General features: G+C 40.5%; 2 protein-coding genes across 3 annotated transcripts; one reads left to right on the top strand and one right to left on the bottom strand.

Moving 5' to 3' along the window:
- Positions 1–8,542: 8,542 nt before the first annotated feature.
- On the bottom strand, positions 8,543–19,143 carry LOC111262632 (uncharacterized). The gene is made up of 11 exons (XM_022837029.2): positions 18,620–19,143; positions 15,296–15,474; positions 14,504–14,678; positions 14,028–14,113; positions 13,508–13,644; positions 13,106–13,225; positions 11,148–11,416; positions 10,163–10,442; positions 9,820–10,000; positions 9,184–9,365; positions 8,543–8,740 (listed from the first exon to the last, which is right to left on the bottom strand). Exons 1-11 carry the CDS (start codon positions 18,815–18,817, stop codon positions 8,637–8,639), a joined length of 1,911 nt encoding a protein of 636 aa, XP_022692764.1. The 5' UTR covers positions 18,818–19,143; the 3' UTR covers positions 8,543–8,636.
- Positions 19,144–23,944: 4,801 nt separating this feature from the next.
- On the top strand, positions 23,945–27,252 carry LOC111262633 (heart- and neural crest derivatives-expressed protein 1). Of its 2 annotated transcripts, none has more exons than XM_022837030.2 (4): positions 23,945–24,051; positions 24,148–24,865; positions 26,497–26,650; positions 26,809–27,252. In XM_022837030.2, the coding sequence occupies exons 2-4, from the start codon at positions 24,741–24,743 to the stop codon at positions 26,932–26,934; spliced, it is 405 nt and encodes a 134-aa protein (XP_022692765.1). In that variant the 5' UTR covers positions 23,945–24,051; positions 24,148–24,740; the 3' UTR covers positions 26,935–27,252. The 2 variants fall into 2 exon arrangements, with proteins under 2 accessions (XP_022692765.1, XP_086825368.1); XM_086969242.1 differs by having other exon boundaries at positions 23,952–24,051; positions 24,439–24,865.
- The last annotated feature ends 366 nt before the right edge of the window (positions 27,253–27,618 follow it).

Here is a 27,618-nt window from a genome sequence, read left to right as displayed (position 1 = left end):
TCCAATAAGACGACCTCGAGAACATAATGCGCCTTCGAAATTTATAGGTAAAAACTGATATCAATACGAACGCTTAGTCGAACATTCCACGAGAGCTCAAAGATGAAACTGTAACACGTTTGGGGACTTGAAGCGATCTTTTTGCTTGGCAGATATATTGAGCTGAGTGCGTTAGGCCATCCCAACTTTTTTTTACTAAACTATAGCCAGTAAGGCAGTGTTATACTATATATAGTAGTATATGAACATAGTGTCTACTGGCTATGGGTCATACAACCAAATTCTTATTAACTTGTTTGATTGTACAAGACATTTCGATTTCTCTATTTGAATCGAAAGGGTCACCTTGGGTTGCCGAATAGAACATTAATTTGATGATTTATTGTCAGGAAAACGACGACAAACTTCCTAAATATCGCAGACGGATCATCTAATGATAACGGTGATCATAGTACAGTGTCAGGCCTACCGCCGATGTTAATTAATCTCATACTATTGTCGGTCTAGCTACTTCTGATCTTCAGGATGGATAACATAAGGCGGAAATAAAAGCTTCGTAGGTTTTCCAGCGTTCAAGACTTGTTATTAAACTATTCTATTATCCGCAATAACCGCCGGGTACCTTACTGCGATGGCAGCTAGACGCGTGCGGATAGTTGAATCATTTCGTTAAAAATGTGCTTTGTTTGTTTTTTATGATATTACTATATCAATATGTTACCAGTCTTGTATATAACTAGGAAATAAATGTAGTCCCTCGTCTTGCTTCTGGGCTTTGCCCTATGAAAGCAACGTTCCCAAGGATCTCTACAGACACATACGTTTCAACGACTGTCGTACATAGGATGTAGTAGTAGTATCAAGCACCGAAGCTCCAGCCATCTTATTTCACGTTGTTCGTTGCAGCACAATGGGTGTTCCGTCGTATAACTTCAAAGCCACCTTCCCAGCTCGTCCGGACTTCTTTTCTTGCACAATTCTCGTCTTTCCAGTAGTCGGTAGTTTGAACAAGCGGGTCGTTCGAACAGCCACCACAGCGGCGTCGCCATGTCGGCCAGCCATCAGACTATTGCAACGGGGTAGCAGTTCGGGAGACAGCTGAGGCCTGGGTTAAAACCAGGAAAAGGTTTGGCGCTTCTCAAAAAGATCGATGACTTGCGCGGATGCTCCATTGCGCACTTCTGGGTCAAAGGATATATCGCTCCTACCGTTCTGTCCCATTCTCTATGAACTCGCTTAGGCATCCACCGTTTTCCTCGTACTCTCACTATTTCGAAACCCCCCTCTCACAGTCCACATCGTCATGAAACCTTTACGTTGAGCATGTTTTTTCTCATATAAGACAACGATGCAACTGCCACAACAAGCAGGACCACCGCCGATGCGGCCAAAATCGTAACAGCTACGGTAGCATCCCTTCGCGTCTCTGAGAGATGTTGTCAACCGTTGCAACCGACCCCAACCTCGTTTGGGGCTCAAAGTCCACTATCTCTTCCTGTACCTAGGCTCCATTTTCCTTTGATGTGTATGTGTCTGTTTGCTACGCGGGGCTGTGGCAGTAGAGCTGGCAGCAACTTCATGTTCGCTTCGGGTGCTCGAGACAAAAGCGAACGTCTATGGCGAAAAAAAAACGAAAGAGAGAGTTGATAATATTGATGGATTGAAATAGAGAAGGAACAACTCCAGGGAAGCCAGATAGGCAGAGCTAAGTGAGGGTTCTAGGCCGGGCAAGGATAACGTCGTAAAAATGCCAACAGAAGACAACACGATTTAGTAAGGAGCAATAGAACAAGTAGAGTAAATACGTTTGGCTTAGATTCCCTGCGATTACCTCTACGAGGTTCACATAACGACGCCAGACCTCCCGGGACTAGCTGAACCTAATCTAGTTATATTACTATACTAGATACTTAACTACGAAACTGGCAGACAGATAGACACGTGGATACATCAATTGTGGCTGTAATCCGGAGTGTTCTTGGAAGCAGATGAAGCTTAAGGTGCTCGAGCAGCCTCGCGTTCAAAATAATGCAGAACTAGCACCCTGGTTTCTCATAAAGAAACATCATATCTTCTGTAAAAGTTATTAGAAAACAAAAAGGAATTTGTTTGAGTATGTATATTTTCCCGAGAGCGATGATTCATTCATATACATGTATGGAAGAATCATCGCTGCAGCGTAGAATATTTGTTCGGAAACTATAAGCATGACATTTCTTATTCGAACTTCAATCTTTCTTGAGTTTATTTAAGGTTGTCTAGTTATTTCTTTTGTTACTACATATTGTAAAAAACCGGATTTTTTAAAATTAATAGGTGAATATCGTTACTCGTAATTGAAAGGACAATGTTGAAAGAGAAAAGAACTGAACTAGCTGCTTACGGAAAGAAATTTAACACAAAAAAAGAGTATCTCTAGTTTTCACCTTATTCCAGGTAAAGATTTCTTTGTACTAATGGAAATATTTCAATAATGAATATAGATTGCCTCATAGTTTTTATGCGCAAGCAGGTTCTCAAGGCCATAATAAAACCTGTAGGCTTCCAAATTTAGGATGAGAGGTCGTTGGACTTCCATTCGTTAATCGAAATGTGTCGTAAATGTTTAAGGCAGGCGTTACGTTGGCATTATACATTCGTAATGGAATATTTATGGTTTTCTAAATATCTTACATCTATAAAAAGTCAAAAGTAACTTTACGACAGGTCTTAATTAGAGGGTTTTTATTTCCTACTTTAAAAATTTACGATAGGGATGATAGTTTTGTCTATTAAACTATCACGGTACGCAGCAAACTTGTCCAGTCTTGGACAAGTATACTCAGTTGACAAAATACTTTTTTCTTTATTTTGGAAAAACCTCTCGGTATATTGGTATTTAGCATAACTTGTGAAGTGATAGTGACTCGGCCATTGCAGCTAGGAGGAAGATTTAACTCGCCATTGTTTATGTCGTTTGTATGCTAGAGATGTCGCGTTTCTACAATGCCCTACCCGGTTGTTCGAATTAAATATCTGTGAAAATGTTTATGAAAGCTGCTAGTTTAGTTGTCTTTTAACTGTGAAGGGCGTCGGAAGCCTCGCTTTTTTATATTATGCCATTCGTTGCTTTACTTATGTGTCCGCTAAAAACCATTCGGACCAAAATTGAAACGGTCTCACTCCACACACGCGCCTGTGTTTTAATCATTGATTGACACTATCTTTCTAGCCAGAGTTGACATACTCTAGTTACTCTTCGTATGGTTGCGTCGTTCATCGTGCATATGCAGACGGCCAAATGTTAAGTCTTCATGCCGATATGTTTACGTGTGTTCCGGAACGTGCGCTTTAGCTTCATGTTTCCGCAACATTCCCGGCCTCGGGACAACAACGATGTCGATTTCCAATAAAATGCATCTGCCTTCCGCGTTCATACAAGGACCCCGTACCGTCAGACCCTTTCACGTAATTCTATGTTTTGCTGAGATGCTCAGAGAGAACGCCAGCTTCGTTCCCAAAGGCTAATGAATACAGCGACAAAGAGATGCATTTTGGTTAGGAAAAAAAGGCCTTCTAGTTAACTGATGAGGTCTGAAAAGGATTTAGATAGACGGATGGGGGCTAGTTATGACATTGTGCGGAAAAGTTCGGCTGTCATCAGACGTAACAATGCTGCTGTGATCAAGATAATTGCAACTTCCGTGTCACACATCTTGGCGAGCATTGCCAATCTTCTAAACTAACGAGAAGTACTAATCTTAAGCATGGTCGTTACATAATACTATGCTACTGTAACAGCAGCGTCTTTCTCGTGCTTTTTTTTTTTATTATTTAGTTACTCATTCTTATCTAACCTATAAGCCATTTCTAATTAAATAATGAAAAAGACCCACATTTGACGTAGAGACGTGATTGTTAATCGCCGTTTGCCAAACAGTGCAGCAATGCATGCTTACCGCGCTTCTGTAAAGTTACCTGGCAATATGGTGATTGCTTTGAAGACATTGGGTCATCAGATGCTCGTTTCAAATGCGAATACTGCGAGAGATGCTACGATTGAGCTCGTAACATTCCTGAAGCGACGATGATGCTTATTAAAACAGTCAATATCTACCATTCGTAGAAAGAAACACAGAGAGCGCTGGATTTATACGAAACTGGTATCTACTCTCGACGAAATAATATCGACCCAGAGGCAACAGCTCTGCGAGACGCCGTCTCTCAAATGAAGAACCGCGCATGGCTGGACGTTTGGTCACTGCCATAAAGCCATCATTGTTGCCCTTAGCAGCCCAAATCTGGTCTTGTTTTTTCGGGCACGCAAGTGTTTCGCTAACTACAGCCTCGCTCCTGAACACAACGGTGACGCTGAATGCGCTGTACAAATAAAAATTTGTCCTCTTTGATGTCGTCCTACAGTCTATGGCGGTTAAATATTCAACAAATTTGATTTGACTGTTATTTAAGTATATAGATTCAAAAACCAGACAGATAACACTCGACAGTTCATTATCGCGCCTGTGTCTTGTTTAGGGCTGGTATATCTTATGTTTTTCTAAGGCACGTATTCGCGATCACGATAGGGGTTCAGTGTGCCATTCACGCCGATGCCGACACCTGATGCGAACAAATCAACGGGTTAGGAATAACTAAAGAGGGGCTCGCAGCTAGTTTCCAGCACTTGTACAAGCGTGTTCTGTCTAATGTCTAATTTAACTCTGCCTGTCGAGAGACAGAGCTCGTCGGTTGTGAGGGTGGCATTTGTTTAGAATAGTAGTCTGCGTCATGCGTGATTTTTGTCGACGATGCATCTTTTTCGCAAACGCCGAGATAATACACTTTCAGAAAGTTCGCACGTTGCCTCAACGTTCTCTGCTTGGACCTTTTCAAAGGCCCCACATTTCGCTGGGTCATAGTTCATAATGGACTCTTGGAGTTACGAATATCGTCAGAGAATGTATCCTTCAGTACTCGATTTCTTAACAAGCAGGATCACGAGATCGGCTGGGGTCCGCGGAAGGATCAACTTCGAAACATGCTGAACTTCTCATATAAAAGGTGATCTGAAGTAGCTCCAGAATGCTATTGAAATTCACGTATTCCGCTCGTGGTCTGAAAGGTTTCGTCTCTTGAACAACGCACTTATACTGTTCGCAGAGCTGGCAATGATACGTTTCGCACTTGAACGTCGCCTTGATCAATCAGCCGTCTCTCCCAGGTTCTGTTCTTTTCAACGAAAAATTGGTGAGGTTCTTCGTGCTAGCTTTACAATCTTTATCGCGCACTGTACTGCAATCGGCCTGCACCATGATTCTCACCATTCCGCACCATGATTGGCACGATTCAGGCCTGAGCCAAGCTACCGATTCACGCGCTTGGATATTTGTCGTTTTAATCCCACACGAAAGTAAGTTCTCGCTATCCGTATCACTAGCGTTCGTTGTGAACTCTTGATTGATACACGAGCTGCATCATCATTGCTTTCTGTTAGCAGTGGTAGATGCCCTTGACCTTAAACACACTCTGCCTCCAGCCGGTTACACTAAATTGCTTTGTATCACAACTAAAAGCAAACGGTTCTATGGTAAAATTTCGGAGGACTACTTTACTGAACAAATAGTTACGTGTTATTTTCTGGTCGTACACACAAACAATGTCTAACAACTGCGAAGAAACAGCGCAGAAAATGATTGGTTTCTAGCGTATTGACTTCGTTGGATGCATTACAAACTGCAAGCTACATACCGTATTGTACAGTTCCAGTGTATTCGAAACAAATCCGAGATCTTTCCATTATAAACTTAACGCTTTATCGTGATCTGTATCCTATAGACGATTCGTCTGCTCAGTAGTAGTTCTGAGTGAAACACTCGCATCTTGTGGGTACACACGAAGGCCAGTTACGTCGACAGGCTTGAATAATTATGACTTTATAGATAATACAGTAGATTTAATACGTCATATACAGATGGAGTTAATTTATTTTTATGTTCAATTCCGCTTTTGTTTAGGACGTTCTCAAAGCGCTATTCGGTGCATCATAGAGGAATATGTTCGGTACAGATTATACCTGCTACTATTAACTCTTGGTAAAGGTCATTTGTAAGAGATTGACTGTTTTGCTGCTTTGTGATAGGATCTATGTATATTCTCTAAGCTGTTTTGAGGTGTGTTAGGCAGGGTCGTGTGTCCTGCTGGTCAATCTGAAGTGTCTCTAATTGATAGATCGGCCAATGACATTGAGATATAGTAGTTAAGAATATATAAGAGTACCTATTTTTTCATACTGAACAAGAGGCCAAGAGCTCTTCACATTTCGTATTCATACATACGACGATATAGTCTTGTGGCTGTGCAGTGCGATGATATTAAAATTCGAAGGAATAGAATTCATTAAGATATCTAAAAGAATTGTGATTAAGTTAGGTATGAAATAGATAACAGAAACACAGCTTATCAATATGAACATCTATATTAGGAGAAATGTGCCGCTCAAGATAGTGTATATCATCTGTATATAATTCACTCGAGAGCCTCAATTAAGTGCGATACAACTCCTTTTGAACAGCTTGCTTGTTGAGCATATAGTGACATAAGACTATATTAACATAGGTAGTCTTTTCTAGTACGGTTTCTGAGCTAACCTAGATGCTTCAGGTTACGCCTGATTTGCACAATAGTGCTTTACAATCACTGTCTCATTTTTAGTTCACTAGAGTTAAACACTTGCAGGTTATCGCCCTACGATTGTGACTGTCGATCATTAGAACCCTAAAAAAATTCCGGATACTATCTCGTCGTAAAGTGAAGGACGCAAAATGGCAAATGGCCTTGCACTTTTTTAGGACCCTGTGAATAGTTGATATTTTCGTCGAACGTTTATGTCTGTTGTAGGACCGTAAATGCCGAAAATGAAAATCGATTTTGAAGGGCTATAGAGTTCATCCCTTGAAGCGGGTCTCTTTGAAGCATCGTACTGAGTTGAATCAGTGGATGGTATGAAGATATTGATCTCGGCAAAAAAAGAGACCAATCTAGATGAAGCAGAAACACGGCATCTCGCGACGTACCGTATGGGCATTGAGTCATCAATCTCAGGATGTTCATTTTTTACTATCTGAGAGGAGCCCCATCTAAACGTATAAAATTAAACCGTTTGTTTCCTGTAGCGATGCCTAGTCTCCTGTAAGCAACGTCCAAGCTCTTTTCACTTAAGTACGCACGTCGCTTCATATAAACGCCATATCAAGAGTAGAATCGATGACTATGACGGGCCAGAAAGACCAGTGATTCAAGCAGTAAACAATTGAATTTGGTGACTCACGTTTCAAATCTATAGCTTTCAGGCAACTGAATTAAACTCTCCGATGTTTTAGGCGCGTATTGTCTTACTGGCGATTTCACTAGCTAGATTTAAACTAATCTATATTACTTTTTTGTAGGTACTTATAGACTGGACATCAGAAAAGCGCTCGAAATAGATCAATGCTACGACCTACTTGATTGGATACGCCAAGCGGCACCCACCTAAATGACACATAACCGTACGCGCTTAGATGAATAGAAACAGAGTAATCTAGTTAAGACACGACATTTTTGAATTTATAATATCATACAGACAAGTGACAATAAGATTTGGGTCCCACTGCGCTTTATTTATTCTATAGAGTGGATCCTATTTTTTTAGGCGATTGTTGACGCACCCTCTCCACACGTGCAACGTAACCTACGACGCATTATAGATCCCCTGGTTTACTCTAGTTAATTTTAAAAAAATCAATTGATTTGTCCGGGTATTTGTTGTAATTTATTGGTAAATTATAGAAATCTCAAAAATCAAATTCCAACTGCTTTTTTTGCTTACCAGCCTTAATCACGATCTGTTTCAATGGATAAGTTGTTCACATCTCAATCCGGGTCAAGCTGAATCTTGTTACAACGAAAAGCGTGTAATTAAATATGTCAAGCTGCACGTATCTGAGCGTAAATTACGCCCTGAACGATCGTACTATAAGATAGTTTATGTTTAGGACTGTAATTTGTGTCAGGTAAAAGTAACCCTGCCACTGATATTAGTACGTGTGTGTCATAACATGCAATTATTTAAAGTCATCGTCCATAGCTCTATAGAAAGACCTCTTCTTTACGTTTTACTGAATTTCATAATAAGCGGTCAGTATGTGGATACGTACTCGACTTTCCATTTATCGTTGGGGTAAACCGGTATCGAGTTCGTGTTTAGAATGGAGGTTGCAATCAGGCAATAGCTTACACAAAATTAAATAAAAAAAGCCGCCAAATGCGCTGAACTTTCCTATAATGTCGTGCTCTAATGGCGATTCGGCCCAACATAGGGTTAGGGGGGTCGATTTGAATTCCGCCATACAGAATATGTCTTACAGCATTGTAGAATAGTGTAAATGTTACATTAGGCACACACTTTGCGTACGTGTTTATGTTATTACTTTTATCAGTGCCGTAGTTACAACTCTACGAAGATCCCTTGTCGTTTCTGCCCTCGTTTAATATCATCATACATATTACTGAAATAGCACAATCGTTATCTCCATAATTATTTATTCTGCACTATATTGAAACGTCACCGATAGAATGTTAAACTAGCATGTACTGATAGCTCAATATACCTCTACAGGTTAGTCTAGTGATGATGGTAATACGTTGAGTTTCTGTCCAGCTACTTCGATGACATGTACCATCCTCGCTTTATCAAACTGGTACGGTACCAAAGTGTTTTGAACTGAAATAGCAGAACAGGAAAGCTTACCAACATGAATTTCTAATATTTCTAACCCTGGTCGTTTGCAAATTTTTCTTTTAAAGTTTACATATTTGAACGCCATGAAATCACCCTCAGATATCACGCCATCGAAAATCTTCACTCAATTATAAAAAACCATTACTTTTCTAACGATCGATTCCGTTGGGCGGGCACTGTAGCAATAGGGATGTAAAAAGTGACAGCGGACGGTCTAGTGTTAAGGCAGCCTTAATAGCCTCATTAAAACAGACCCTCGTCTTGCTTAACCTGGTTAATGGAATAACTGTCTGGGGATTATCAGAGACTATTTTTGCATATATTATAGCTTCGTTGTAATATATAGGTTATATCTTTCTCTCTGTCCGTCGTATACAATACACATCTAAACCGTAGGGATAAAAATGGCTGGTCACGCTACTTACGAAACAAATGCAGAACATCGTACGAATTGATTGTTCCTTGTGCGATTAGCTGGTTCAACTTGTCTATCTGTGAGGGTAGGTGAAGTCTACCTCCGTCGTACTCTAGCATGTAACTAGTACCTAAGGGACCTTCTAGAGGATGCAGTTTGAGGCTCATCTTCCCAGTCATCGGGAGGGGCAATCTGCAGCAACAAAATATACGCAATTATCAGAACAAAAGAAAATGAAATATTCAGTCAACGGCAATTGCTTGCCTATAATTGATGACGTCCAAATGTTCCAATGGTCAAAGTAAACTAGTCTTGACTTTATAGTAAATACTAGTAGCTACGTGGTATATGAGTAACTTATATACTTGAATCGTAAATCAATTTGTATTACTGGGCTTCACAAATACAAAAAAAAGTCTAAAAATCTCTCCTAGAGGAGTTGATTCACGCACGCACGCACTTTTTATACCTAAAAAACCTTTCCCAATATTACAGCATAAAATGTGCCTCTGTATAGCAAGTTATAAAATGTATACTTTTTTTCATTTTTTTAATTGTTTTTAAAGTTCAGTAAGTTTAGCCCTTTTCACAAGTTCCATACAAAGTAAAAGTAAACAATTTTAAATCTTTAGATAGGCTAACTTACGAAAGACCTTGCCCAGGCAAGGACATGGTTATGGTGCCAGAAGCCATGTTAACATTGCATGAAATGCCATTTCGATTCAGTGAGTCCATTAGTTCCAATGGGAGGACTTTTCCGGAGTCCATGGCCCTCTTCAGCTCGTGCGCATCTTCAGGCAGCCGATACGACTTAGGTCCTGCCATTACTTGAAATAACGTTTGAACACATCGGTGAACTATTTTGTAATAATAATGTAACAATTGAAATCCAATGCATCAAGGACAACAAAGCTCGTCAATACTTTTCTTCGTATGTCATTATAGTAATTATGTGCATATATAGAGTTTTAAAAAATATATTTACTTACTCGTCACTGAGTCACGCTCTCTCATTATTTTATACTCAAAAATTTTGTAATTTGCCATATTATCGAGAAGGCACGTTTGTTGTGAAGGCAACGTAATCTGGAGCCCATTTTGAGTGTTCTTAGCAGGCAAACCGACCCGCATCATAGCATCTCGCACCAACTCTCGGGGTACATCAGCATCGCGAAGAGCATTGGAAAGCTTTTCAGGTTGAGTCAGCATGGAGAACGGATTTCCATTCATTACGAAGATACAATCGCCTCCACGAATTACCGGCATTAGCTTAACGTAGCGAAGGGCAAAGAAAAATGTTTCTATTTTACAAAAAAAAAAAGTCTTCACATAGTTTTTCTCATGCACACAAGATCGACACAAGCGAGGTTGTACAAAGCTGGCCGGACTAATCCAGGACAGACATGACGCTTTTAAATGTTGTTTTTGCAAGGGAGCCCTAACAGGAGCGCTTTGCATTCGACTTCGCTGGCCTACAAAATGGCTAGCGGCTATATCAATAGGCATTTGTTTGCACCGAGACCACACTGTGGCAAAGGGTGGCAAGGGCGCGGTGAATCATCGAAGCAACAATACGATATGGACAAACGGTCATTTCATCACACTCATTTAATTCAAGATTACACGTTTTACCGACCTGCATTGAATCGTCAGGACTTTTGATCACGGGTTTAGGACAAAAGCTCTTTCAATTTGCATCCGAGTCAAATCAATTTCTTACCTAAAATAACGTATAGCCTCTAAATTACATAGCGAAGACGTAAAAATTATACCAGGTGGACAGTGTGCAGCAGAACCTTACCTTTCTTTGACACAGCTTTACCTAATACGATGAATGTATGAAATTGACCCACTTGGATGCTAGGGTGTGTTGCATCACAATGCTGAGTACGCGATAGACAATCTTTAAGCGAGCGTTTGCAAGCGGTCTTTAGATTTATAGACTTTATGTCTAGTTGCGGATTGCATACTAACCTGATTTCGCATCTGCATGATTTTTGTGAAAATAATGTTCTGTATTTTATCCGGCATGGCCAGTCCGCGTTCTTCTGAAACCTTCTGTACTTTAGCAGCGACAATTTGGTTTGATTGGACGGCCTCCAAAATCGAAGGCCATTGCATAGGCAGATCAAAAGTTGATTTTCCAATTTTAACCCGCTCTGGTTTATTTGGTGAAGGCTGAACCTGGGGTGAGGTTGTCACATGTCTCAAAGGCAGGGTCAAGGAGGGCGTAATTGGTGTAGCTGAAAGCGCCCGACAACGAAGCAAATGCGTGCTGATTAGCTAACGTATTTGTGACCCAGAAAACAATTTAATATAGATGTAATTTTTTCTTCATATCGATGAGTTCATCCATAAATAAATCGCATAGTCATCGTGCAATTTATACACGCGTTAAAAACGGAATCTTTAAAAGCACTTCTATTTTAAGGTAACCTCATTAAAGTTGCAAAGCGAACATTAATCACTGACACACGCAAAAATAATTCCTAATACAGCAGCTCCCGTTGCACCCTTTTTTGATGTTACACTAATCTTTCCATAAGTGACTATTGCGCTACTACAAAAATATATTTTGAACAAATCACTGGGTTCTATGTGGATATCCTACTTCGGACTTACTTACTGTCCCATACTTTGTGTATCTGAAAGCTACGAAATGGGTAAATAGACAATCGACTCCGATTTTCAGTAGTCTCTCAGCTGACAGAACATCGGCGAACTTTGACAGAAGTCCTTATGTATATAGAATAGTGTAAGACAGCTGCTAGACTGTGTGACCGATACTTAATACCCATCGCAGAAGTCTTCGGCCAGAATTTATACAAGAAGGCCCGTTTCTGTAATTTACTGTAGGACCATTGGCCTATAGAGAAACCAGACCAAAGATGTGATTCACTTGCGGTGTGACGTGTCAACCATAACGGAAACATGGCCCTAAGCTCCTTATGGAAATAGACATCGAGATAGTCGCTGCCGTTATTACTACTTCCACTAGTACAAGCTAATCTAGCAGCCATCAAAGGCGGGACGAAGACCACCGTTGCGAGTTCACCATTCTAACCTGCCACAATCCTTCCACTGCTTAGAAGCAGAATTGGTTTCACGCGTCAATAAGCCATACGACTCTACCTGCTTTCTACCAAGGATTGAAAAAAATAACTTAGCAAGTCTAAGAGTAAATTATTTGCATGCAAGTCGAATACGTATTCTATGAAGTAGGACGTTGCAAGCTGCTAAGTTTCTACTGAATGTCAATGTCTATCTCGTTATAAAGTTAGGGTGAACTCGTCCGTTTCGTCAGGACTACCTTCAACCGTTCACGACTCCCCGTAGAAAAAGACTACGACGAAACCGATTCTAACAATATAAATGCCCTTCACCGGAGCTTTGCTGAGATCGTGTACCACATTTGTGTAGATTAGTATTGTTGCACTTGGTATATGCGACATCTCTGATTTAACCGAAAGACATGTTGCGTTGCCCAAGATACTTTTCAACATACACAAAAATGCTATTGTTCTCTTACAATATATTGCGAGTAGATGAAGTTCTTCACAGTGAAACCTACTAGAATAGAAATTAACAGTGAACTCTCTGAAGTGCAAATGTGGGGCTTTTCGATAGATTTAGAACAAAACAGTAACGCTGTCTACAGTTTCGGCTACGTCGCAGATGGCGACACAGCCGAGATCGTAATACGACGTATCGACGCTGCTGAAGTGCTAAAGAACGCTATTCAACAATTGTTACTGCATTGACGGATACATTTCTGATCTTAACACTGATAGAATAGTTTAACGTTCGTGATAATATGCCCAAACAAATGGTAGCGTATATGGCATTTTTTCATTTATTCATTTTACTTCGGTGATGAAAAAAGTTAAAGCTTCATATTTGTCATCGCACTTCATTTTGATCTGAAGCGTTACCTTTCAGTGTCATGGGTCGAGACTTTGACGACAAGGCGGTCGTGAGGGTCCTTCGATTGCAGTCGAATTCAGCGGGAATACCATGACGCGCAAGTAGCTTCATGATTGGAAATGCCATGTCTGCATTAACAAAACTACTGATGAGTACTTTGGCCTTTCGTAAAATTTAACAATTTATATGAACATAGAGAAAGTATAAATCATGTTGTATGTATGATTGCCACATTTCGAGTGATATATCTGTTATTCTAGGTTATTGAAGACCCCTGGATTTCACATATGCATAGAGACAATTCTGGCTTGGGTTGAAGTATGGGTGAAATAAATTTATCTACCTTGTTACTATTCAGTGCGAAATACCTTATGAGAAAGACCACATGCCTCAAAAGGGAAATTTTCTACCTGAACTTGAGTCGAGCAGTCTGTTGAGACTTTCTTCCTGCCCAGGAAGGCAAAATGATTTGCCACCCGCACTGAGTTCCACTTGAACTGGCTCTCCGTTTAAAGCGTGAATTCTCATCACTATATCATTTTCAGGACTGCAAAGATCACGAGAATATATGCACTAACTTACAAACTTATAAATGTTTGACATTTTTACGCTCGGTGCTATCGGTAAACACTGTTTTAGAAACTCATTTGCTAATTGTGCAAGTTCAACTGTATTTCAATGAAAACTTCAGGCGACACTTCTAAGAGTTAATTCTTGATCACCTCTTTAGGTCTAACAATGCCATGAAGCTTTCTCAGGAATAGTGACTGATACGGTTTTAAAGATACAGCACCATAATTTTATTAGATCATCAGAAGACCGAATGAGTAGCGTTTTGTATTTATTTAAATACCAAGATTGTACTTGTATTAGAAAATTGCAGAACGTATAGATAATTTGTGAAAAGATAGGCCATTTTACAGTACCCACCTCGGAACAAATGAGGGAACCATCGTCATATGGTTTCCGTAATGGACAACTGGAACTCCCGCAGATCGAAGCGCGGATGCCATTTGCTAAAAAAAGACCGATATAAAAAAAGAACGCTTTGAAATGCGCCACTCCATAATGTACATGATGGCGAGTTATCAGCAGTTAATTTGGTGCAAAACAATCCTAGCTTAAATAAAGCTGATATCGCTGCAGTTACCGAACGTGTCTTATAAACGCTGTCATTGTTCTATTTACTTTGTCGAAGTTACTCAGAGGTCTTTTGCGCATCTCTATGACCCAACAACTTGACTGTACTATTCGAGACACGAAGACAATGATTTCTACTACTATTTTTTTCTACCGGTTTTTACAATCATTTCTACCTACTAATTCCAGGAAAATGTTTATTATACAAAAACTTGTAGTAATAATAATAAAAAATATAATACAAAAACCGGTAAGCAATTACTAACACTCAAAGCGCTGATGTCCACAAAATTAGCCAGCTCGCTCATCTGCTCCATGGGAACTTGCAAGTGTCCTATGCGAAGACTCATGTCGCCATTGTGATCACACACTATTGAACAAGGAACCGGTTGATTTGCAGGAAGAATTGGCGTAAGAAAAGCTTCTTTCTGAGAGACAACCCTGCGGTATATTACAAAGATGTCAACAATAAGTGATTACGTGAAGAGCAGCACCTAAATTACTTCTAAAAAGTAGTGTTAATGATTGACTATGTTATGGTCTTCCTTATGACATATGTGTGGCCGCCTATCGCCTGGAGGCTTCATGTACATGATTCTTATCAGAAATAGGAGTTCTGCGAATTTTAGCATTTAGCCAGTTAGCCGGCGGGCTTTTTGCATCGAATCGCTCACAAAAAATGTCGCACAAAAAATTCTTTAATTTAAAGAAATAACGTTTTGAAATTTGACTTTAAAGTTTGTGGAAAATTTATCAGATTATATAGTTAGGTTAGATATCGCTTTCAATGAACGTTTACCTTAGACCCTTGGTTGTTTCGTTCAACACAAAAAGAAACGTGATTTTCTGTGTTAAATAAATGCACGCTTTTAGACGCATTTTTAAAGACGTAAAAACAAACCCAAGTACCAGATTTTTTAGGCCTGCACATATTTGCTTTGCCTGTTAATCCGTGAGTCCCGGACATTGTAAAAAAACAACACAGTTGTTACATACAATATTATAATACGCAGTGTACGGTATACAGCTTTGGTTATGAAAGACGGTATTATTTTTACCTTTGACTGGGTGTTTGCGGCCGAAGCCTTGGATCCGGCGCGTTGTTCTTGGCATGACCACTCTTGTCAAGCATGTTGGCAAGCACCTGCTTAGGAAGGCCCTTTTGCATTGCCTGATTAGCTAGTTGCCACTTCTCAAGACTTAGATCATATAAGCGACCGTTGCACATCAATGGAGCCTATGAATGCAACATGACGGGAGTGAGTTGTTACGAAAGGTGTCCCTAGACAGCCAGGCCAAAAATCAACCTGGTTTGCAGAAATGTTTTATTAATTCAACTTTTGTCTTACTCCTAATTACTCTTTATTTCCGGACATTACGGCACGTAGAGCCACTCACACAGACTGATATTGTTTTAAAAAATCAAAAAGATAGTTTATAGATTGTACCGCTTTCTGAAGCTTCTCTTTGGTAGCTATCCGGATGGTCCTGAGCTCATCCATACCCTCGTCCTCTATGGTTTATAGATTCATTACTGTCTCCAAGATACCGATATGTGGTTTTTCCAATAATATCTGAATCGAATTTGTCGGAAACCGTATATTTCTGCTACTCTCTAATAATTTTCTTGGTCTAGCTTTTTAGAAACGCATTAATTTTACTACGTGTCTCTCGTGGCCTTGAACCATGTAGTCCGCTATCTTTAGGCCTTAGATTGGGGCTATATTAATAGCACCAATTCGTGTCTTCTGGTCGCAGTATGATACCTCTATTGATTTTCCATTGCTCAATATTATATAATATAATTGTCACTTTTCAACAGCGTTGACATCGCGGTTCGTTCAGGTGACTCCAACAGAACCTGTATTTCGTTAGGAAATTATTTCACTATGACGGAAGATAATCGGTATACTATATTATTATATCGAAACGTCACAATGCCAAAGTCGTCTTCACTTTGTTCGATATAAACTTATGTTTATAGATGACGTTTTTGTTCATTGAGATCTTAAGCCGGTACCCGATTTCATCTATATTCCCTAAGCAGATCCAATTCGATCTGTACAAATGCTTGCTACTATGTTGTTGAATTTTTACTTCGATTTTCAACTGCCTAATGAATCTATATGAAGCTCATGTCGTGCTCCTGTTTCCTGAAAATCCAATACATATCATTTACTAAACAAACAAATGCGGATAAGAACGATTTTCATATTCATTTTGTTTTATCGCGGACCAAGCATAGGGCGTGCCATACGAGGACGCTATTCCCCACCAGTTCTTATGATAGTACCTTTAAGTTAATATTAACTTAGTCACAAGCGTACCCAAACATTAAGTAGTGCTTGTGAAAAATTTGGGTAACACGAGGATGATTCTCCGTATTGCTGAACATTGCAAAATCACTATCAGATAATATTTCAAGGATATAGTAGTACGCTATTTCATTGAATCAGCCTTGTGTTTGTGAGCAACGCGACACGCTTATTTTCTGGACATCTAAGCAGCATCTGCTTTTTTTTTACACTAGATTCTAAAACGTATACTTCATGCGTCCGTAATGTGAAATTTCGCTAACGAGACTTCGTTTGAAAGGCGATTCGCAATTAGTTAGGGGTAGACTTAAAACTATCGATCTCGAATAATTATGGCGAACCCTGCGATGAAATTTTTCGGTATTTTTTGAATTTCTTGCATGAGCAGTCCTAATGCCATCAGCCACTATGAAAGAATGAATTAATGGTCCATAGGACCAGTTGCGCCGACTACGATAACATATTATAAACAATAATGGGTCAAATAACCTATATTATAGCAAATTTTTAACATTGTATGTGATATGCAAATGTAATTAATATATTGAGTTATTGAAAAAATGTTACCCGTTTTGTGGCCAACATTTTTAAAGCCACTACTTTTTGTTATATATCAAAATTATATTGCCAAACGAAGCATGCGCCATTTTGATTGGTGATCGTCTGCTATTTTTCTGCTAACGCCATAATCCTATTACTGTAGAACCTCGATGGTTCATAGGCGAGAAATTATAACAAGTGCTTTTTGCGTTTCGGTTAAATTAACACCATTATGGGAGTTCTACAGAGATTAAAACAAATGATAATCTAATGGTGCAAAATCCAAGCGATACGGCGAATGCATGCAAATTTCTCGTCAAGCTTCTCTTAATTTTTGTGGCCTGCCATTGTTATGGTGACAGACGACGTTTTTTCTGTTTACCATTTCCGATCAGTTCTTTTCAATGGTTTGTTAGAATTCGGCTAATTGTTGACAGTAGAGATCTGAACCAATTGTTTTGCCAGGCGGCAGTGACCTATAGTGCACTGCTTAATTCCATGAAACGTATCGAATCTCCCGCCGGACTAAACTCTGCCGCAAATCGTGAAGTACATTATTGTCGCATGTGACGCGCTTCTGATCACCCGTAATCAACCACTTCAGAAACGGCTCTATTTTATTGTATTTCTATAGAGTTTGACAGATGAGGACACGATCGAGTCCACTACTTTCGGTCAGTTTTTCTTGTGGCATTTGAACATCGACTTCTTTTTTCACTATCTTTAAACGCTTGAAAACTGTTGGGCATCGCATGTTTAGTTCTTCAACGGTATCGCGGCTCAGTCTTGTTCAACGTTCGCGATAATGTATGAAACGTTTTCATAATCGGTCGAGCATTGCGACTATCATCTTCCGGAATCGAAGTTTAAAACCTTTTTTTTCCAATAAAACATCTTAACCATAAGCAGCATACATTCTTGTGTGATTCTGGGCTACATTTGTATCTTCATTATGAATGAAAGAGCTCGATCTTAGATTTGAATAAATAGATTCCAACAATTTTAGCACATCTACTGTTGTCAAATGTCGATCATCGAAGTACACCAACGCCAACAAGACACGACTTACATTGCCTGAAATACATGACCTTACAGTTTTCCAGCTAGAACAATGGTCAACACATTTTTCCACAAGCCAATACGTATTGAAACCGTTTCAACAAATGACAACAAAAATGATTTATATGAAACTTCTTTTTTAAAAAACTGGTACCTGTCAGTTACTGTAGTGGTGGCTCTTCTATTGTTTCGTTATGACAAGTCACAAGCTATCTGTAGAATTTCGAGGCTTCACCTCTACTTCAGGCAGTACTAAAGGTAATTACCAATGTTCAGGTGACCTTGTGCAAAGTTTGTCATAGAATAGATGCATTGGTTTCTTCTGCTGAAGAGTCAAACACTCAGTTCCTTTCTTATTGCAGCAACTTCATTTGGGACACAATAAATATATCAATGATTTTTAATAAAATGTCTATTAGTGAAGTTCAAAGAACATCTGAGTGACTTGTTATTAGCAGACGAACTCACCTTCGGCACATTTGGCGGGTCATTTTTTGCAAGCTCCATTGCCAGGAGCATCATTTGTGGTCCCCGAGGGTCCTCAAGAATAAAGTTCGCGCATTCATTTGATAAGGACGGACCACATTCTGCAAACTGCGTCCCAAGAGTCACTCTACATAGGCTGCTAAAAGCCAGCATAGATCCAATCATGAACACCACTGCCATATCGTAAACCTTAATTTGTATTGAATGCCGACTTCTGAAACTTCAAATTAGCCGGCTGACGATTGTATGTTGAAGTTCAGTACTTTTTTAAATTTTATTTTTTGTACATAGGGTCGTCATAGCAAAAGCACGAAACAGAGTACTTCGTAACAAGTCCTCATCCGGCGACTCTTGGCGGTACTTCGTCAGCTTACAAAGTAGAAAGCACACGACGCAAACCTGAATGCTGATAAATCTATTTAAGCCTGTATGTACGTATTCTAACAGTTATATATAAATACAAAAATTACTGGGAATGCAGTATACTTGGTGATCTACGAGGAGAAAACTCATTTTCAAATGGTCCCCGCTCTTTCTCATCGTTTGAGTAATGGTGATGCAGCGCCTCCTTTGTGGCGTTGGGGAAAACCCGAGATTACGGCCGGCAAGTGATCATACACATCATCTTCGAGGACAGATTGATACACACTTTCGTCCGATGGGATCCGGACCAAGCCGAGATTTCACGAAGCATTGATAAACAGGTCGGACGAGTCACAGACAGTCACACAAGCAGCAAACGTCATGCTGCAAACATTTTCCTTTAGTTGATTTAGACGGTAGGAGCGTTCGTTGGAACATCCCACAGAAATTTCTGTCCATGCTAAAAACTCCAGCGTAGATCCCACATTGTCGCTGCTGGTCAGCATGCGACACTGACAGAATGATCTACGCTGGCTTTATCCGAGCGGCGACTTCAAGAGGATAATTACAAAGCGCGTATTTGTTGCGTTCTCATAGTATATATAAATATACGTTCAATAAACGTGCTATAATGATGAAGGTAACTACATTCAGTGTATATACGAAGTCGACAGAATTCGTTAAATGTTTTCGCATACAGGGTCTCCTTTACAGCCCTTGACTAAGTGCGACCTCAACATAAACGATCTACTCTCAAAATCAATATCATCGTCTTTCAAAGACCTTTCAGCTTTCCCTCATTTTAATTTTCATCCGACTTCAATGACAGAGTTGCCAACGGATGAGTTCGACAATATATATTGTTATAGATCAGAGCTGGAATATTTTTGTATATGTACATTTTTTTTGAAGCATTACACATTTTTCAACGAAGAATTTATCTAAAATCACCAAGTTACGGAAAAGTAGTCATCCGGAAAAGTTCAATCAAGAAAGTTATAGTTGTAGATGACTTAGCTGAACGTTCGCAATAATACGTTTGCAAAACAAATTGCTCGAGATATAAATTGGCGTTAAAAAATGATATTAATAGAAAATCAATATACATCACAATGACCGAGCAGGCTTTGTATGCTAGATTTGGCATAAGCATAATTTAGGCCGGGGCCCGTTCGTACGTTGTGTACCGCATATATTGACTATATATTAAAGCGATTCTGCGACATAAAGTACATAAGTTCTAAGTGAAGTTGTAACTAAATTTTTCATTCATTTTATCATTCTAAGCATTGGTTGACATTGTTTTGTGGATCAAGCCAATGAAAATACTTCAAAAGAGAAAGAAAACCCGTTTTTTCCTAAATACTTAGAATGTTAATTGCGGTCTTTTAAATCTGAGAACATGAGGGCGCGGGTTGTTTTCAGATTTCGATTTCGGCGAAACATCTGAACAGATTCCACTGTAGGCGCTTCGGATTTGGACTAGAACGGAAGACAGGTAGCTTAATTTTTACCCAAAGGCGATAATCGTACATTGAGTCTAATATCACCATTGTAGCTTATATGTTATATTTTTCTTTTATTTATTAAAGATCGCGTGTTAATTGTGACGTTAGAAGTGGTAAGGCGTCAGAGCGGTGATTGGGAACAAAAATTCTAAATACATTTCAAAGCTTTCTGAGTAGAAGTGTCGAGCCATGTTGCACGTTTACGAAGAATGGGAAACTTGCTGGACTAGTACGGACGATTCAAAACGGTGATACGGTAGACGTTAAAGGCTTAAAAATAGTCAAGGTACTTAAATAGGTTTCCTACTTTACGCCTGGACCGAGTTTCGCAACATGAAGTAGCTTCATAGACAAACTCAGTGGAAAGTACCGACGAATTTCCATTGCACAACTTGCCTAGCATAAGCAGCATTAGTAGAAGCTACTTTCTGAAAGACACCAGATAGGTAGCATGTTTTGGATCAATACGCTACGGTTTATCTGTATTGTGGGTTGTAACAGCGCACGGAGAAAACAAGCATTTCCTGTCTGCCCTTGCTTGGGGTCACCTCACAATCAAATACTAATAGGGCTGTTTGTAAAATGCAATAAATATTAGTACCAAGTTATAATAGGCCGTGCTCTATTTGAACAGTCTTTCGAACCTGACTAGAAAGAATAAGACGTTAGCTAGTACCAGGTTGTAATTGACCTCTACTTTATGCCATGTGGCCTCTTCTGAATTAACTGAAAATTCTTATGTTTACCAGATCTATACGCGAATAGAGCACTACGCAATTTAGCCCAGGTCTTTTTTTTACCAGAAATTTCCTTTCGAACCGATAGCCGCTTTGGTGATGATCGTTCTGCGAAAATCCCGATACAAGCACTTTTTCGCCACGTTTGAGAGAAATATAAAATAATGCGTTTTAAAATATACCTTACATAATACTTCTGACTCGATTCTTTTATTTGATCGTATAATACATACGATCGTTGCAAGCAAGCGCTGCATCGATGTGCAGTTAAGCAAGTAACTAAATTTGATGGGCATGTTTACCTTGTACGAAATATGGGTCGCACCGGGCTCTGATAATCACTTTTTTTTCCGAAACACAACTGGAATTCAGAATTTCGTATCAAATCGATAGGTACGACAGTATCGCCAATAAGTACCGGTTGCGTCGTTATCTGCCTATCTAGCATGTTCGAGGCGAAATAGCGTCCGTCGATTTGGACGCAAACGAGCAGAACCTGCTGTCGCGGTTGCAACATAATAAACTCGTTCTGTTTTGCCCCAAGCACTTCGTCGCTTCAAGAGACGGGGCCGCGACAATCGAATTGCTGTACCATCGAATTTGCCTCGGGCTACTTGGGTGCAATGGGCAGCAGTGCCACTAGCGACCGTCGTAGCCTTCAGTAGCAACGACAGCCGGATCAGTAGCACCACTGTCGACAGCGCAACGACTATCCTTTCCTAGCAATATAACGCACCTGGGCCAGTGAGGAGTGGGTGGCATCGAGAAATGGGTGCGTACAACTGCTATATATGCCAATCTAAGTAAGTATATTTCAGCGTGATCCTAGTTCGCTACGTTACGGCACTATGGCACATAGACATTTACGTGTACGAACTCCGCTCCGTTCCACATTCCAGACATCTCCGTATGGTAGAATCAAGATCGGCCCAATATTGGATATTGACCTAAAGTGCCGATAGGATCTTGTTCAGGCGAGCGCAGTGAATGAATGCCCGAACAAAGGGGTGACTAGGCAAATGTTCCCGGGGCACCAAGCAACATGTACAACGATCATACATACTCCCATGCATGTACCTAGTTGCAGGGACATGGGCTGCTAATATGTTCATCCCGATAACGACTCCATAAAAGCTTCGCAGTATTTCTTGTTTCTACGAAACACAACTAGACATATCGTGTTAATTAGACAATTAATGTAAAACCTATTACTAGAAACATACGTCGGATAAAACGAGATCGCGTTTTACCCTAGCTTATCCAAATACGCTTGAAGGGTTCCGTGTTAAAAGGGGTATTGTAAATTCACTAAATTTATTAGTCATATAGCCAATGAAGTTGCTGTGAAGTCTTAGTTTCTCACGAAAACGAAAAAAGTGACTCCCTTTACGTATTGTGCTCGAGTGTGTCTCATCCAACAAGTCAATTATGCACAATCGTGTGGCAGAATAACATTTACTAAGCTAAATACTTTCACCTGCTCGACACGAGCTCTACAAGTTAACGTTTGAATCAGGGAAAACAAACGCAGAGCCCTCGGATTTCAATGTACCGATAGCATGTTTTCAAATGACCTATTCTATTTTGCCGGAAAGTATTTGACAGCGAAAGCCAGTCGTAAGGACCTTTGTAGGAGCAGGTCTATCCCAGGCCTTCTGTTACTAATCCGGCTCAGCTTTTGCTCAGGCACGTTAAACTAACAAGGAAGTGCGCAGAAATAAACTATCTTCTTAGTAGTTGCTTTGTATCGCACAGGCAGTAATAATATGAACTCCGTTAAGGAAAAGGCACGGACGATACGTTAGGAAACCTATTAGTCCTTCATCGCGTCGTCGATGTGTAAGCAACGATACCTAGATGGAAGCCAGGCGAGTCTGGTAATAGGTCTAAAAAAAGAGGATAAAACGTAAATCTCGAACATCGAAGGCTTCACTGATCTCGCAGAGATAGCTTGAGAACTATCGAATCATTATTAAATCGAGCGATGCAAAACAAGCGAATTCACATAGAAAATGTGCGACAGGACGGAACGCCTGTTTGCCTCGAACATCATCCTATTCAGAGCGGAGGGGTGGATAAACAACAAGCAGCAAGTAGACGCGCTACAATCATCCGGGGTTCTTCTGGCGAGAGCGAGAACGGGGATCTTACGTCTGAGCTCTAGCAGGATAGTCATAGGCAGTGAGCGAGAGTACGAACAACAGCGACTGACCATGGATAGATACAGGTGATATGCTCGTTTGTGTATATTGAAGCGCCAGAGAAACGACGAGGCCAACAATATGTTTGGTCAGTAGAGACTACAGTTTTATTATTGGCATGACCGTTCAGGTGCCGCCGCCACTACTTGTAATGAAGGGTCGAATATGGACGGGGTCTGGTAGTGGATGTGCTTATACGACACCGAAGAGTGATCGAGGCGGTCTACTATAACAGCTTTGCTAGTAGTTAGTAGTGGCCATCCTTGGCGGCGGCGCAGATAGCACCGGTTGGCCTGGTCGGGATAAGCTCGAATGCTATCCCATCTACGTCTAATAACTGCCACTCAGTTATGTTAGAGTTATGCGGCCACTGCCGCTTCTGGAAGACCGCCAGTCAGGTGGAGAGGTGCACGTCGGTTACATTAAACAGAGTTTGGGCGGACGCTGCGGCGGCGCCGGGCTGCGCGCGCGTGGCCGAGAACCCGTGCCCCGCCACCCGATACGATGACCGACGGGATGCACGGACCGACCTAAGCCTACGACAGGTCGCCTACTGCGAGACCCAGCAGCATCGTGATCACTGGTACTGCTACGAGCACAAAACGGTACGGGATTATCGTCGAAGAGGAGCAGGTGCAGGCTTTTGTCTAACACGCGTCGAGCGTACGGCACTTAGATTCAAGTATAACTGTTTTTTTCAGGTTGCATTCGATTGACGGCTGAAGCATGGCCGAAGAGACGGGGCAGCTGGATTGTTTCGCAAACCAACACTCATTTAGATAATATACTACGCTACGTATCGTTAGTGCATCAGCCCCCCCCCCCCCCCACACACACACTCATTTGTCCGAAATTCACTTGTCCGCTGCCGCTAACGCCAGTCCCTTAGCAACGATATCGAAACATCACAGATATCAAGTATGGATGAGTATATTGCCAAAATGTGTATACTCTTAAATGGTTGGACTGACTCTTTTTCGTACGTGCAATAGTGCAGCCAAGTGACATAGAGTGCGGGATCAATCATGCGCGAAATCCAGCACCAGTACCATAGGGAGATACCCTAAATTAAAATAAGAACGACGCAGAAACGGATGTGGCGACCTACGCGTCCTGCAGTGTGAAGAATATCTTTTATGAATGCTAGCGGGAACGCGACGATCAACAACTGACTATTCGACAAAAGTGCTCTGATGAGACGATAGCTCATCTTTGGGCAAAGTGAGATTCAACAGACTTAGTTTTACTCTGGAATCGACTGAAGCACGATTGAGGACACTGACAGCGAACCGCAATGGATTTTATGGAGCGTTGTGACTCTCCCGGAGTCCTTCTTGACGAACGGAAGGAGCGTAGGCGGACTCACAGCATCAACAGCGCATTTGGGCGACTCCGGTCCCACATACCCAACGTGCCCAGGTTAGTACTGATCTCACCCCCTCTAGTGGCGAAATTTTTACAAGATGTTGACCTAACGGTAGTGTGAAAGATTTTCATGTGTAGCACGTTTTATTGTTCGTATACCGAAACAGACAATCCACACATGTATTCCGTTGCTTTCCACAGAAATAATATTTCAATGTGTGCGTGTCAGTCAATGAGGCGTCCTATAAAGCTAAACCGCATAATCTTCTTCGAGGCCATTTTCAGTTCTACGAATAGTCACTTCATTGTTTCGTATGATTTAGGATTTACCTCTGATAATCATACATGTTTTTGATTTTCTAGTATCTACTATGGCACGCTCACAGCTCTCTATTTGGACACTTATTTCAAGTCATTTAGCCTCAGATACCTTGGTGCGGGAAGACTCTATAGTATGTGTATGTGTGTGATTAAGTTTCGAAAGCGGTCGTTCCGGTCTGGGCTGTGTTAGGCTGTCGCACCTACACGTGCTACGATATATTTTACCAATAACAGTATGTTTTCTATTATCTAATAGAGTTTTTCTTGATCCGCATATCTATTACAGAGAAGGTGACCTTAGCAAATTTTCTGCTGGTGGTCAAACTTTTAAGTTTTGTATTATTTTACCACGGAACGGTGCGGGTATCTAAGACGATATCGTATCTGGCTAAATGTATCTGCGTGATAAAAATTGTCTTTACATATCCGGAAATATATGTGGCAAATGGAGAATTGTATTGCTTTTATATTGGTGAATACATACACTGTTGTTTATGAGATGGTATATATTAGCATAGGTCTGGGCAAAATCGGGTTGAGCTTTGTGCGCATGGAACCAGCAAGTCGTCTTTTTGCCCTGACTATCCCAGCACGTGTGTAAGTAGAAGACTGATAACAACAAACGTACAATTGTACCCATTGAGAAACGTTGTTGTACTTTGTGCGATATTGCTTTTGGTAGTTTGCATTCAAGTGGATTAGTACGTTTCACAAATAGGCTTAAAATTACGTGCCTTAAATTTAGCCTAAACAATCAGTTTTCCACGAGCGGAGCTATTGTTTCTCGCGTACGAGTTTAGTCGATTATATATGACCAGGCCGTTTCTTACCTCTTCATCTGGACAAAAAATCTAAAAGGTGTTTGTGTGACTTTTGGCTAGAAGGCGATAATGGCCATCGGTGCTAATAACCTTGACCGTAGAAGCTTAGTATCCATATATCAGCGTCAGTTTACAGTTTATAGGCATTCGAATATATCATTAAACGCTTGAAGTTAATATAGAGATCGTCACGAGAGCTGACCCTAAATACCTACGTATAAACATGAAGTCTCGTCTTTTGGATACTCCTAAAATCTCTATAGATTTTACGCTCGTGAATACGCTTACAAATTTTAACACATGGTTTAATGGAAGAGAAATTTTTCAAATCACCAGAGCGATATGAGGCTCAGGAGGTGCTTAATCGGATAGTTGCACGGTATATGTTGTCAGGGCTTTTCGAGAGAGGCTAAAAGATAACAGGAAATCTAAGGTCCCATGTTTTCATCGCCAGATCGTACTGATAGTGATAAAGCAAATGTAGTAACCATCATGCTTTTACGCGTCGACTAATACAGGTTGCGCATAATCTATAACCTCCAGGGACACAAAGCTCTCAAAGATCAAAACTCTTCGACTGGCCATCGCCTATATTAGCTACCTGGAAGAGTTACTTCGGTCGGAGCGACCCTGCGAAATTCAAGAAGGATGTGGCTTCGAGGGAAGCGATGAAGAAGATTTTTGTGACGACAACAAGGTAAGCCCATAACACGTTTATTACTCTAAATATGTCGTATTTAGTTTAAAGTATATAAGGTTATTAAGATATACAAAAGCGTTTGTAACACTGATTCTCTAGGGTCCTCTAAATATAAGTTAGATAATATGTACGTTTTTCGCTTTTCCTCTTCTTAGCCGGATTGCGGCCTCCGAAACCGAACGCGCACAGGATGGCCTCATCAAGTCTGGGCTGCTGAATTCTCCCCGTCTGCCGACAAGGCGATTGCCGCAAAGGGTACGGCCCGTCTCGAGCGCTGCTAAAAGAACCCATTTTCAATAACGCTTCGCCAGAGCGACGGATATTTTCAGCTGAGATAAATGCGTATCTGTCGGATAATGCGCAGCAGGGATATCTGTGGCTATTGGTCAAATCTGCGTGTAAGTGGAAAAAATAATAGTACTCATACATTTATCAATAATGTGCAACTAAATAACCTGGCACGCTACATGAAAAAGAGAAGTTTATAAAAAAAATTTAGTAAAGCTTTGTAGATTAAAATCGAAAATTGGTGTGTTAACATGGAAATAAATTCACAAATACCCGATCTGACACTCAGACTTATGCACAACGGTTTAAAAGAGTATTCATTGACCACTGCATATCAGGATAACATTGCATGACCTACTTAAACATATACCTAGTTAGGTAACACCGTTTCCTTTGATAGCCTAAATATATACTTAATACTTACCTATTTATCAGTGCTGCTATTTCAATATGTAGGAAGCGTTTCGAAGCTGAAAGCGGTAGTCGATGTCACGACTGCCCAATTATTAAGCTATTAAAATGTAGTAAATTACTATAGTTTATAATTTCATACTCGATGTTCGTGTCTGCATTGGTAAAAACTGAGTATGGGGTCAATTAGCTCAGGATTCGTACCCGAATAGAGCGTTGGTGCCCCCTCCAAGTATAAAGAAAGCCGACGAAGCTTATTCATTTGT

The sequence above is a fragment of the Varroa jacobsoni genome, unplaced genomic scaffold (genome assembly GCF_002532875.2).
Source record: "Varroa jacobsoni isolate VJ856 unplaced genomic scaffold, vjacob_1.0 scaffold_685, whole genome shotgun sequence".
NCBI lineage: Eukaryota > Metazoa > Arthropoda > Arachnida > Mesostigmata > Varroidae > Varroa > Varroa jacobsoni.
This window is presented reverse-complemented; position numbering and strand designations above follow the sequence as displayed.

What these genes read in the sequence shown, in the direction of transcription:
- LOC111262633 (XM_022837030.2), top strand. Translation starts at nt 24,741, where the DNA reads ATGGATTTTATGGAGCGTTGTGACTCTCCCGGAGTCCTTCTTGACGAA. An exon ending in CACATACCCAACGTGCCCAG is followed by an intron (nt 24,866 to 26,496) that starts GTTAGTACTGAT and finishes TATAACCTCCAG; the next exon opens with GGACACAAAGCTCTCAAAGA. An exon ending in ATTTTTGTGACGACAACAAG is followed by an intron (nt 26,651 to 26,808) that starts GTAAGCCCATAA and finishes TCCTCTTCTTAG; the next exon opens with CCGGATTGCGGCCTCCGAAA.
- LOC111262632 (XM_022837029.2), bottom strand. Translation starts at nt 18,817, where the DNA reads ATGGCAGTGGTGTTCATGATTGGATCTATGCTGGCTTTTAGCAGCCTA. An exon ending in GTTCCCTCATTTGTTCCGAG is followed by an intron (nt 13,645 to 14,027) that starts GTGGGTACTGTA and finishes TGATCTTTGCAG; the next exon opens with TCCTGAAAATGATATAGTGA. An exon ending in TCGACCCATGACACTGAAAG is followed by an intron (nt 11,417 to 13,105) that starts GTAACGCTTCAG and finishes GGGCGCTTTCAG; the next exon opens with CTACACCAATTACGCCCTCC.